The 14051-nt window shown below is 41.6% G+C and overlaps 1 protein-coding gene across 1 annotated transcript in view; it reads right to left on the bottom strand.

Moving 5' to 3' along the window:
- Positions 1-3467: 3467 nt before the first annotated feature.
- SHLD1 (shieldin complex subunit 1) overlaps positions 3468-14051 on the bottom strand; it is a 56474-nt gene continuing 45890 nt past the window's right edge. Inside the window, exon 3 of the mRNA XM_060786121.2 lies at positions 3468-4124. Within this exon, the coding sequence (XP_060642104.2) occupies positions 3625-4124 (500 nt within the window). The 3' untranslated portion in view covers positions 3468-3624. The remainder of the gene's footprint in view (positions 4125-14051) is intronic.

Below are 14051 nucleotides of genomic sequence, written 5' to 3'. Positions count from 1 at the left end.
CAAGCCTAACCTCTTCCCAGAAGTCAAGATGACTAAACTAAGCCTGTTGTATTTTGGTCATATTATGAAAAGACATGTTTAATTAGAAGGGACAATGATGCTTGATAAGTTTGGAGGGCTGTAGGAAAGCAGGAAGAGTACATTACAGATTGATAGACTCTATCACAGCCCTGAGTCTGTAAGATCTGAGTAGTAATGTTTATGGCAACCCTCATTCATAGGATTTCCATAAATCAAATCAGCTTCAAGACAGCTAACAACAAAACGCTGGTGTTATGAAAGAAGCTATCCTATCACTGTTTTTGACCTACTACTATTCCTTTCTTGAAACCTAAAGACACCTACAAGGCAAATGGGGGAGAAGTAAAGCAATTCTTAGCTATTTAAAACTAAACTACTGGAATAGGTGACAGAGACCGAATCGGTGAAGGAGTGCATGATAAAATGGGCAAAGAATATTGGCAGATCAATAAAATTCAAAGAATGGGAACAAATTTGGTTTAAAAAAATACCCATATTCCACAGACTTAAAAGAAAACTGGTACAAGATGTTTTATAGATGGTATATGACACCACAAAAACTTGGACTAATGTATAAAAAAAACCCAAGTAATAAATGTTGGAAATGTGAAGACCAAATGGGAACATTCTACCATATGTGGTGGACTTGCTCTAAAGTTAAAACTTCCTGGTAAACAATACATGAAACCTGTGAGAAAATACTCTAAACAAAAATAAAGATGAAAGTAGAATATTTCTTGCTGGGAATTTTCGATAAAGAATTGGGGTTAGACCACAATAAAGACATTCTATGTACTTACTTATCTACCGCAGCGAGAATGACCTTTGCTAAAAAATGGAAATTAAAAGAAATACCAATAAGAGAAAAATGGTTAAATAAGGTTAATGATATAAAAGAATTTGATACTTTGACATACGTTTTGAAAGATCTACAAGGACAACTAGTCAAGAGAACCGATTAGATTCCATTCGACGACTTTATGAATAATTTATAAGAAGAGCAAAAGGTTCACCGAAACAACAAGAAGTAGGCAGAAGAAAATAAAATATGCGAAGAAGGGAGAAACCACAAGAAGAGAATTATGTTAAGGAGAAGAAACACGATGCGGAGAAGGAGATTCGGATGTCAACAACAAATCCCCCCCCCCCCCCAATATTTTCAACACTGATCCCATCCTTTTTTGACCCTATGTTTATCCCACCCCTTTCGATCTTACATTTCTGTGTTTTCTTTTTCTTTTTTGTTGTGTTTTTTGTTTTCTCTTCCTTTATTCTTTTTTCTTTTAGTACAATTCCCTTCTCCCACCTGACCCCTAGTCTCTATCCCATCCCTTCACCCCTTCACCCTTTTACCCCAAGACTCACTTCCCCCTAGTTTTTATCATTGTAAATATTGAAATGCATTTAATAAAATTATTTATAAAAAAATTAAACTGGTCCTACCTTTGGGAATAGGCTTGTGATGCTTATGTTTATCTCCAATTTTATATACACTTTCCAACTCTATGTTCAGGGCCCATTCCTATTCAGAAAAGTAGCAGGTTGCAGTATCTAAGACAGCAAAATATTCAAGTTTTCCAACTAGCACAAGAACTGGGTTTGTAACAATAACCATCTTTGCACCAACTGGCTACCAATATGCCAATGAGCTCAGTAGGAAGAAAACCAATTGGCTGATATACTGGTGATGTCATAAGGGCCTTGACAATTATGATGTAATAATGGCCTAATCTCAAACTGCCTGGAAAAATGGCTAGTTTAGTAATCTCTCAAGTGACTCACTGCACCTTGGTATTTATGTTAGCTGAAAAGTGTCACAACTGTTTATATGAACCTACTACTACACTTGATCTTAGCCAACAGGCTGAGAAGTGATATTATATGAACCTAGAAAGTGTCACGGCTATTTATATGAAGCTAAAACGTGTCAGAACTGTTTATATGGAAATCAAACACACAACTTTTCCCCCCTACAGAAGATTTGATTGGTTCTCTGCCTCCACAACCCTACTGGTGGGAGGCTGGGGGATTCTGGGAGTCCTACTCATGAAAGTTCTCCTGAAGAGAACTAATTCATGGTGTCATATTTTGAAGTATCTCAAAACTGTTGCCTAGATTCTGTTGCCTAAGTTGTCTAGGTTCTGGCCCAGCTTACTTGTCCGAACGCATCCATGCCTGCGTCCCACCTCGTAATCTAAGATCATCCGGGCAGGCCCTGCTCTCGCTCCCGTCAGCAGCACAGATGCATCTGGTGGAGACGAGAGACAGGGCCTTCTCAGTGGTGGCTCCCCACCTATGGAATACACTCCCGATTGAGGTAAAATCGACTCCCTCCCTCCTGGCTTTCCAAAAGAAATTAAAATCATGGTTTTGGGACCAGGCTTTCGGACAATAGATGCAAGCAGCACTTTAGAAGGACATTGACTAGAACAGCGATATGGCTGATGAGATTTATGGTTTTAATGATTGCTTATGTATTGTTTTTAACTATGACTTATGTTCAAGTGTGGTTTTATTATTGTAATTGTTATGTAGTGGCATCCTAACCGTGCCCATTGTAAGCTGTCCTGAGTCCCTCTTCGGGGGTTGAGAAGTGATGGGATAGAAATACGGTATTTATTTATTTATTTATTTACAGTATTTATATTCCGCCCTTCTTACTCCACAGGGGACTCAGGGCGAATTACAATGTACACATATATGGCAAACATTCAATGCCAAAGACACACAACAGATATAGACGGACAGTCAGAGGTATTTAACTTTTCTTGCCGCCAGGGGAGCTGTCGCTTTCATCGCCCATCTGCGACACTGATGAAGTACTTCTGCATTCCCCGCATGCTTTTGCTAGTCTTATTATGGCCTCGTAAATTAGTTAAATTAGCCTCCCCACACATAGGTGGTACCTAATTTTCCTACTTGACAGATGCAACTGCCTTTCAGGTTGCAAAGGTCGACAACAAGCTACACAATTGGTCGGATGCTCACTCCAACCCGGGCTGGCTAAATAAATAAATAGATGTAACAAGAGGCTATTCCTGTCCAAAAGGAAGCTCTGTATGTTGACAAGGAAACAGTTGGAGGATCTAAGCACAACATTTCTTCAGATTGTCACGTGTCACGTTGGTTCAGATCTATGGTGATCCTAAGATAGTGGTTCTCAACTGTGGGTCCCCAGGTGTTTTGGCCTACAACCCCCAGAAATCTCAGCCAGTTTACCAGCTGTTAGGATTTCTGGGAGTTAAAGGCCAAAACATCTGGGGAACCACAGGTTGAGAACCACTGTTCTAAGGCAAACCTATTACAGGTTTTCTTGGCAAAATTAATTCAGGAGAGTTTTCCCATTGCCTCCCTCAGAAGCTGAGAAAATGTAACTAGCCCAAGGTCATGGTCAAGTAGGAATTTGACAACAAAATGTGTCATAGAATATTGTCTTCATTATATAATTTACTAAATTCAGCCTTTATTATATGTACACGTGGTCTTGCATAGGCACTGTGGCAACCAATTCTCACTCCAGAAGATCTTTCTTCCCCTCATGTATAAGTTTTAAAAGGATTGGGGGGTGGGCGTGTACAGGTCAAAATTTATTTGGGGGAGAATTCATTTAGTAGTCCTCTGCTTTAAGATAAACTGAAGGATGTCATCTGAGAGTCCAGGCACGTCCTTTGCTTCCTCTAAACCCAAGCCAGCTTTGGTGGCAGTTGAAAAACAGGTGTCACTGGAGTGTTGGGGAAACATCTTCTCCCTTTCTCGGTTCAAAACCATCTGAGCGACTCGTAGGCTCTTCAGCGTGTACTCTGTTCCTTCTTTTCCTGCTAGGTCTGCAATTTTGGTGGACACGCTTTGTGAAGCCGCTTCGAATGCTGGACTCCCTCCAAAAGGCGTCCTCTGGCAGCAAGTCCCATAAAACGTATCTAGAGATTTTCTAATGGCAGCTTCTGCTTCACCCTTTTGCTCATATGCCCAAGATAAAGGAAGTTCACTATTATGAAACTGCTCAGAGTTCACACCATTAGTGGCCTCGGCCTTCATGCAGGACCTCGGCCACAAAGTTACCCCACCTCCAGCGGTGTACTCCATAAACTCTGTACTGTTTGGTTCTGCCAGAGAGAGAGAAAAAAAGTAAAGCCATATTATTCATAATGAAATAGAGAAAGCCAAAACACAAACTTCTGATTTATTTAGGTTTTTTTGCTGACTTAGTATCTTATGGATTTAATTTAGACCATACCTTTCTCCTTGCCCATGGCACAAGTATATCATGTAGTTGGCCCTCCACATTTGCAGGTCTATATTTCACCTGCTGATTCCAAAAATGGTACCAGTTTCTCTCTATCAGCTCTAGCTTTTAAGATACAGAACATCTGCCATCTATTGGTTGCCATAGAAAATAAAGATAACCATATCGAAGAAGCTAAGGTTGATACAGTTTATCTAATGCAATTTTTCTGAATCAGCAACTCAAATAGCCTCAAGGACAGGCCTTAAAACCAAGACACCAAAAAAATTATTCACATTTGATCAAAATGTTTTCTTTAGGAATCTGTAGGTCCCCCAGCAATAGTCTGCAGTCGCCTTCCAGCAGAAGCTGGACATAAAGTCATACTGGAGAACCTACAGATTCCTAGAGAAAGTAAAGTTTTTTTTTAAATTGGCTTTTTTAAAAAAAACTTTTTTAGAGGTTTTGTGCCTCTGATCACAGCTAACGTGGAGGGGTATTCAATGCTAATCAAGGTGGCCAATTGCAACTTTCACATTTGCCTTCAGCAGACAAGAGTTCTTTCTCCCACCCTGGGCATTCCACAGGTATACAAACCCCACTTGCCTTGTTTCCAACAGACCTCACAACTTCTGAGGATGCCTACCATAGATGTAGGTGAAACGTCAGGAGAGAATGCTTCTGGAACATGGCCATACAGCCTGGAAAACTCACAGCAACCCAGTGATTCCAGCCATGAAAGCCTTTGGCAAGTTTGAATAGTCACAGGTCTGCAGCCTGGGTGTCATCCTGGACTCATCACTTACGCCTGAAGCTCAGGTGTCGGCGGTGGCCGGGAGGGCCTTTGCACAATTAAGACTCATGTGCCAGCTGAAGACCGTACTATGTGAAGCCAGATCTGGCCAGGGTGGTCCATGCCTTAGTCACCTCCAAACTGGATTACTTTAATGCACTCTACGTGGGGCTGCCCTTGAAAACGGCCCGGAAATTTCAACTGGTACAATGGGCGGCAGCCAAGTTACTAACTGGTGAGACTTACAGGGAGCAGTCAACCCCCCTGTTTAAGGAGCTCCATTGGCTGCCGTTTATTTTCCGGTCCCAATTCAAGGTGCAGGTTCTTACCTACAAAGCCCTGAACGGTTTGGGACCTGCCTACCTGCGTGACTGCATTTCTATGTACGAACCCACACAATCTCTTCAATCATCTGGAGAGGCCCTGCTCGTGCTCCCACCTCCTTCGCAGGCGCGATTGGTGAGGACGAGGGAGAGGGCCTTCTTGGTGGTGGCCTCCCGACTCTGGAACTCACTTCCCAAGGACATCAGGCATGCCCCAACATTGGCAGTCTTTAGGAGGAGCCTGAAAACGCGGCTGTTCCAGTGTGCTTTCCCAGAATAAGGAAAATTCCCAGCAATATGTCCTCAGAATGCACTTTCCTACTGGTTTAGGATTGACTGCACTCCCTCATCTCTTTTAAAACTCTATACCAGATATATCCTACCTCGTTCATGTATTGTGTGTTAATGTTCATTGTTTATTGTTTATATGTGATTTATGTGATTGTATTTATTGTTTTTTGTTTATTGCTTTTTGTTTTTATTGATGTGTTGTTGGGCTTGACGTCATGTAAGCCGCTCTGAGTCCCTTGTGGAGATGGTGGCGGGGTATAAAAAAAGATTATTATTATTATTATTATTATTATTATTATTATTATTATTTGAACCAGTCAAAGACAGCTTTGAATAAGGATGTACGTCATAACCAATACTTCCCCCTTGGCAACAAGAAGGTATCAATGGATCCTCTTCCACTCCTTGATATGGTGTCTCATTATAAGTCATTTCGAAACAACACCATCCCAAAATGAAAATTATATGTGGGACTTCAAGCAGTGTCTGTATCATTTGAATGTGGTGGCTGAAACGATGTAGACTTCTCAAGGGAAATAAAAAGCTTAAAGTATTTGTGATTTTTTTGAAAAGGCAAGTTGTTAGTTTAATGAAGCCCAACAACAATGTAGGACAGAGCACTGCCAGTGTTTAGGGTTTTCAGTTTTTTAATAAAAAATACACATGTTATAATGGAGCCGCAACTGTTGATCCACTTGGCAATATAGATAATGAGATATCCGGGGTGACTGCATGGCCTGGAAACTGCATATAAACTCATTAGATGTCCGTTAGCACAAGCTGAAAGCTAGCCCTACCATTAGACAGGAATGGTATACAGCAGCCTCTTTCCACTCCAAATTGCTTTTTGGTTATTATTTTTTAAATGTTCATGTGAGTTTGAGCCCAAGTTATGCTATGCTCTTGCCATACCACATGGCATTTATTCATTTAACCTGCCTAAAGAACAATTACCCAATTCCCCGTTCTTATGCAAAGGCACACATCATCAACAATTGTACAGAATTTATAATCTCCCTTGCTTCATAGGAGCCCAGGGCAGCTTCCAGGCTTTGCAATAACATGTTTAAAATTCTGTTTTTTCCCCAAATTATCTAATAAGATACAATAAAACCAAACAAGTAACGGGGGAAATACAAAACAAATGAAAACAAAGTAAGGAAAAACTCTTGAATGTTTGGCGGAGATGTGTTCCACATCCAGGATATCACCACTGAGATATTCTGGAATAGTCTCCCCAACCAATCTTAAATCTTGGGTAATATTGTCCAACCTTTGAATCCATGGGACTTGCACCATATCCAACAAATTATATTCCCGCTAGGCATTTTCTGGGTCCCCCAGCACAACTATGGCGTTCTTGGGCCAGGAATCCTTCATTTTAATAGGGGTTATTATCTGTACTTTTGCATATTCGCACAAAGTCCGGGAACATATCCCCACTCATACGCAGGTTCGCAGCTTGGGAGTGATCCTGGACTCATCGCTGAGTCTGGAACCAGACGGCCAATTCTCTCACACCAGGAGTCACTCCTGACACAACAAAAAAAAAAAAAAAGAAAAAAGAAAAAAAAGCGGTGGCCGGAAGAGCTTTTGCACAATTAAAACTTGTGCACCAGTTGCGCCCGTACCTTGGGAAGTCAGATCTGGCCACAGGGGTCCACGCTCTTGTTACATCCCGAATAGATTACTGCAACGCACTCTACGTGGGGTTGCCTTTGAAGACTGTTCGGAAACTTCAATTAGTCCAGCGGGCGGCAGCCAGATTACTCACCGGAGCGTCATACAGGGAGCATACTACCCCTCTGTTATGTCAGCTCCACTGGCTGCCGATCCAGTTCCGAGCACAATTCAAAGTGCTGGTTTTGACCTACAAAACCCTATACAGTTCTGGCCCAGTGTATCTGTCTGAACGCATCTCCCTCTACGTCCCGCCTCGGAGTTTAAGATCGTCTGGGGAGGCCCTGCTCTCGGCCCCACCTTTATCACAAGTGAGGTTGGTGGGGACAAGGAGCAGGGCCTTCTCGGTGGTGGCCCCTCACCTGTGGAATTCACTCCCTGGGGAAATTAGGTCATCGACATCCCTCCTCTCTTTTAGAAGGAAATTAAAAACATGGATATGGGACCAGGCTTTTGGGTAATCTGGCAGATAGACAAAGGACAATGACGACTAGAATTGATAGGATTTGACAATGTGGAATGAATTTATGGATTCTGAGCTGGCGAACGTTGAGCATTAGATTGGTTTTATTGACTATGATGTATAATTGATTGTTTTAATTGTTTATAATTGCTGTTTATATATGTTTTATCTTATTGTTGTGTTGGCATCAAATTGTGCCTTTTGTAAGCCGCCCTGAGTCCCCCCTCGGGGTTTTAGAAGGGCGGGGTAGAAATACGCGAAATAAATAAATCATACTGGGGCCATACTGGGCTGGAGAAACTGCACTTTCAGTTCTTTGTTCCAGCTGGGGCTAACTACAGGAGCTCACCTCATCCCGCAGATTCAAACCGCTGTCTCAGCAACTCAGCGGTTTAACCCGCTGCCCCACCATGGCCCCTACCCCCAAGTAAACCAAGTCTTATTATGACAAAATGATTAAGAGCAACTGAAGCAATTATATTATTTATGAGTAAATGTTTATGAGTTGGACCTCTGCCCTTCACAAAAACTTATCTATATAAATAAAAATGTAATGTTTGTTTGTGGGATTAACAGAACTCAAAAACCACTGGACGAATTAACACCAAATTTGGACACAAGACACCTAACAACCCAATGTATGTCCTTCACTCAAAAACACTGATTTTTTTCATTTGGGAGTTGTTGTTACTGGGATTTATAGTTCCCCAACAATCAAAGAGCATTCTGAACCCCACCAACAATGGAATTGAACCAAACCTGGCACACCGTTCTCCCATGACCAACACAAAATACTGGAAGGGTGTGGTGGGCAGTGTCCTTTGGTTTTGGAGTTGTAGTTCACCTACATCCAGAGAGCACTGTGGACTCAAACAATGATAGATCTGGACCAAACTCTACACAAATACTCAATATACTCAAATGTGAACACTGGTGGAGTTTGAGGAAAATAGAATCTTGACATTTGGGAGTTGTAGTTGCTGGGATTTATAGTTCACCTACAATCACAGAGCATTCTGAACCCCACCAACGATAGAATTGGGCCAAACCTCCCACACAGAACCCCCATGTGGGCCACAGCAACGCGTGGCAGGGGACGGCTAGTATCATTATAAAATAATTCAGTTTCTACAGTGACCTGAGACCCTTTGCTGTTTTTACTGATGCAAATGACTCCTTAGGTTTCAGGAGGTGATTTCTTGTCTTCTTCAGTTTTCAGAAGCTTGCAAGATATGTGGTTATTATATAATGTGTGTGCGCGCATATGCATCTGTTTGATTGAAGCCAAGTCTTTAATAATTCATTGGAATATGAAGAGCGGGGAAGCACTTCATGCAAATATGAAGCCTTGTTCAAAGGCAGCAATGTTGCCTACGCAAGGCTACTCAGTCAAAACAAGCTGGGTCCAATTCCATTTATGATGTGGCTAATAAAGTGAAATCATGATGTGGGCATAACCCTTTCTTCCCCTTTTATATGTCATGTCTCTTTTCCCTTTTAGTTGTTTGCTTTCATCTTTGCTTAAATGTTAATTTCTCCAGCAACCAGGAGCAGAAGCCTCTCTACATGGCATTTCGACAGAGCTACAAAAGGAAAATTCACCTTTTAATCAATACAGAACCAAAAGAACTGATTCAGTGTACATGTATTGGGTGAGCGAGAGAAAAAAGAGACAGAGACAGAATGGTTCAGTAAAGCTCCAGATAAAACACCGTTCCATATCTTTACAAAACACAAAAGGAAAGAAAACACTAAATACTGGCCTCTGTATTTTAGTCAAATCGCTTCCCTAACACTTGCAGTACTTAAAAATGGATAAACCATTGGATGTTTAGCGCTTACGCCATAAACTCTCTGTTAAATGGACTCCACCTTTCAACTTTCCACATTAACAAATATTACACAGGATTAAATCTTTTGTTATGTGCAATCAAGTCTGCTTTGACCCATGTTGACCCTGTGAGTGGAGAGACCTCCCAGAGACTCAATTACAGAATCAGTCCTATTCAGATCTTGCAAACTCTTACACTAATTCAACAAAATTACAAAATAATTAAGCGTATTTGATGACTGCATTTCCATTTTCCCCATTCTTGTTAAGTAGGTATTTTATTCAAGTATTTATCAGAGGAAAGTGAAGGACCTTGACCCAGCCACTTAATATCAGAATTGTTCTATTTTCCATTTCCTTGATGTCTACTGACCTTTCTCACCTTGTACTACAAGTATTACATTATTTCAGTGCATTGCCTTCAATGTGTCTATGTTTCTAAAGCATCAGACGCCAATGACTCAACCGTACAATGCATTAAAAATACTGCCAAATGACACAAATGTTCAGATGAGGTCACCCCTCAGTGGGAATGCTGCCAACTAAGGTTGCCCTTGCCCTCACCTATGGAACTGCATCATCTCAAGACACAGGCAGATACGACATTTATGGCTAAGCAAGGCTATGGGAATGCAACTGAACTCTTTCAAGGCCCAGATATTTGATAAACTCAAATACACTGGCCCTAAATAGAAGGTGAACAGATGCAAGGTTGCTTCCTCTAGACCAGTGGTTCCCAACCTGGGGTCCCCAGATGTTTTTGGCCTTCAACTCCCAGAAATCCTAACAGCTGGTAAACTGGCTGAGATTTCTGGGAGTTGTAGGCCAAAAACATCTGGGGACCCCAGGTTGAGAACCACTGCTGTAGACCATATGTGTCAAACTGAAGGCCCGCGAGCTGAATCTGGCCCACGATGTCATTTTATGTAGCCCTCCAGAGGCTGGACTATAACTTCTGCATTCCTCATCATTAGACATCATGACTAACGTTGATGGGAGTTGTGAGAGTTACATGTGGAAGGCAGCAGTTTGTTCTGTTTAGTCAAGAGAGTGGGGTCTGAATTTAGATACAAGGCTTGTGGATATGATGCTTGACTTCAAAATGCCCTTTAACCTTTCCCCAACCTCATGAGTGCTGTTAGGGTGCAATTCCATGATCCCCAGTCTGCATGGCCGATAATAACCGCGTTGAGTCGCCTACAAGGCTGAGAAATTGTGGTATACAAGCAAAGTAAATAAATAATAAGACGTTATGGGAATTGTTGTTCGATAATATATGAGGACCCAAACTCGGTAAAAATTAAAATTATCAACAACTATGGAGAAAAATAAAATTAGCCCTCTGTATCCACGGATTCTCCATCCATGGATTCAATGGCTCTTTGAAGGCAACCATAAGGCTGATGGGACCTTCAGTGAAAATGAGTCTGACACCCCTACTGTAGACACTCACTCCTGAGCTAATCGTTGTAGCATACGAGAAGAATACTGTTTTAATACAGTGGGCCCTCTGTATTCTTTGTGAGTTGGTTTTGAGATTCCCCATGGACACCAAAATCCATGGTTGCTCAAAATCCATTATATACAGTGACATGGTAAAATGGCATCCTCTATATAAAATGGTGAACAACTCAAACAAGTGCTAGAGAGACCTCAAGAATCTGTGAAATGGTTGGAGGCTACAGCAGGATATGTGCTTGGTGCATGGCAAAATCAGTGTTTGCTTTTTGGAATTTTTTTCCTTGAATATTTTGCTCTTCAACCAGCAAAATCACCAGACACCACCATGTTGTGGGTTAACTATGGGCAACTTTTATTATATGTTACCAATCAATCTCTGTGTACTCATCCAATCCAATTTATGATTTAACATAAACTTGAACATGAATTTGAACTTGAATTTGCTATTAATCAGATGAGGCGGTGGCCCCACATGACCACATCACCCTCGACAAAGGTGAGACACCATCATTCCCGGATGCAACCCACATGTTGCTCCCATGGGGACTCTCCAGGTAACAGGTAGAGACTGTAGCATACTCCCCCCCCCCCCCCACTTCCAGTGGTGCAGACCAGTACCTGCATGTGCCTGACATACGTCTGATGCCTATTTAAGACCCCCTTATCCCAATTTAGGAGCCTCTGGTGGTGCAGTAGGTTAAAGCACTGAGCTGCTGAACTTGTTGACCGAAATATCGCAGGTTCAAATCCGGGGAGCGGCGTGAGCACCCGCTGTTAGCCCCAGCTTCTGCTAACCTAGCAGTTCGGAAACATGCAAATGTGAATAGATCAATTGGGAAGGTAACAGTGCTCCTTGCAGTCATGCCAGCTACATGACCTAGGAGTTGTCTATGGACAAAGCCGGCTCTTCGGCTTAGAAATGGAGATGAGCATTGCACCCCAGAGTCGGACATGACTGGACTTAATGTCAGGGGAAAACCTTTCCCTTTCCCTTTCCCAATTTGCCCAAAATGCGCAGTGTAGGTTAGGTAACCCCCCCCCCCGGCCCCCTGAATATCGAGGGGGATTCCTACCCTCCCCCTAACGGTGACCCTTGACAAGTACACTGCAGCGGTGGCAGGTGGGTGGGTCAACTTCCTCGGGCCAAGTGAGGTGATTTAGGCTCACCTCACCTAGACCCCACCCACAACAAGTCCTGGCTGGGACTTTTTAACTCTTTGTCTTCCCTGGCTGGGACTTTTTAACTCAAGTGCTTCCTTGCCCCCATGTTGGAGGCGAGAAAGGTGTTTGATCTGCAGTTTGGTTGATTCTGTAGATGTAGAACCTGCGGATATGGAGGACCAACTGTTCAGGAAAGCATGTCAGATCTGGAGGTACCGATGAGAATATAGTTGAAAAGAAGTACTTGATTTACCGACAGCCATTCCCACAAAAAAATCTTTTGTTCACAAGTTCTATTGTAATACACATGCCTGTAGTTGACACTTTCAAATGCATTACACATTAATTAGCAACAACAAAGGAAGAAAAGTGCGGAGGGAACAGTTCTTCCCACGTATCAATTGAATCAAATGGGAAAAGAAAACAGCTGTCCTATTTTTCCTAGGATTATGCAACTTTACTTAGAAAATAATTAAATGGCACTTGGAGGTTAAACTGTCAGACATTTTTAATTTGTTAATTGTTCCTTTCAAACAGTTTTCATAGGGAAAGGTGTGTGTGGGAGTGGGGTGTGTGTGGAGAGTAGTCCCATTTCATTTCAGTCGTGCTCCTACTAGCTTTTTATGTAAGACCCAGAGGTCTTGAATAGGTATCAGTGTGGACTTTACTCGGCAACATAACCAAATGTATTGTCTCCTGCTTAAGTAGCACAAACCTCTTGCGCTTGCTCAGTTCAATGACTACAATATCTGGAAAACTCACAATGCAGTGTCCACAATTAAAAGTCAAACCCTCCCACTGCCTTTAACTGCAATTCCGTTGGCCACTGAGTGGGAGGGAGACATAGCAACATTGTGACTTATGTAATAATTATTTATGTAATAATTACACTATATAACACAATTTGAAATATATCTGTTCCTAGTTTGGAAGTGTTATTTCCTGTTTAATTGTACGCTACTGATTTTGAAATTAGTTGTTATACTTCAGAAACTTTGTTTTTGTGGCTGAGGGTTGTACTATTATATTCTTCAGTTTGGGGTACTTCATTTGTAATGTTCCTTAATGAAAACATGACATTTTTAACCTTTCTGTTGCACTCCTAGGCTGGGAACCACCTCTGTACTTAACATACACTCCAGTCCAAGGTAAAATAGCAAAGCACTTTATTGAAGTGTGTGTGTATATATATATATATATATATATATATATATAGAGAGAGAGAGAGAGAGAGAGAGAGAGAGAGAGAGAGAGTAATTCAGCAAAATAGTATAAAAAACAAAGTCCAAATATCAGGAATAATCCACAGAAATCAAAGTACAGGAGATGCATCAAAAACCAGGAATACAAACGCAGAATAAATCCAAAACATGAAGTCCTCAAAACTTGGAATCATGAGACATTGAACAAAAAGAAACATGGAACTAGAAATCCCTTGACTTGACACTAGATCTATATTCAACACCAGTGTTGCATGGACTAACATACTCATCTGTTGAGCTAGCTAATATATAGAGAAAATCATGCCTTCTACCCTTAGAAACTGATAAGGACTTCTTGGCTGATAAACGTCTTGACCTTCGTACACTCTCTGAGAAGCTCTATGTTGACGGAACATAAATCTCCTATCTAACTGTTCATTAGTCTGTTCACCTAGACTTTCATTTTCATCCTCTGAGCTAAGATCTGTACCTGATCTTGCTTCCCTAATGAACTGCCTTTCAGGAATGTGGCCTTCAGACACAGATTGCTCATTTTCAGGGCTTAAAATCTCTTGCCGGCTATTCTGCTGATTTGCAGACCCA

This window comes from Anolis sagrei, chromosome 1 (genome assembly GCF_037176765.1).
Source record: "Anolis sagrei isolate rAnoSag1 chromosome 1, rAnoSag1.mat, whole genome shotgun sequence".
Classification (NCBI taxonomy): Eukaryota; Metazoa; Chordata; class Lepidosauria; order Squamata; family Dactyloidae; genus Anolis; species Anolis sagrei.
Note: the sequence above shows the minus strand (reverse complement) of the source record. Positions and strands in the feature narration are given on the sequence as shown.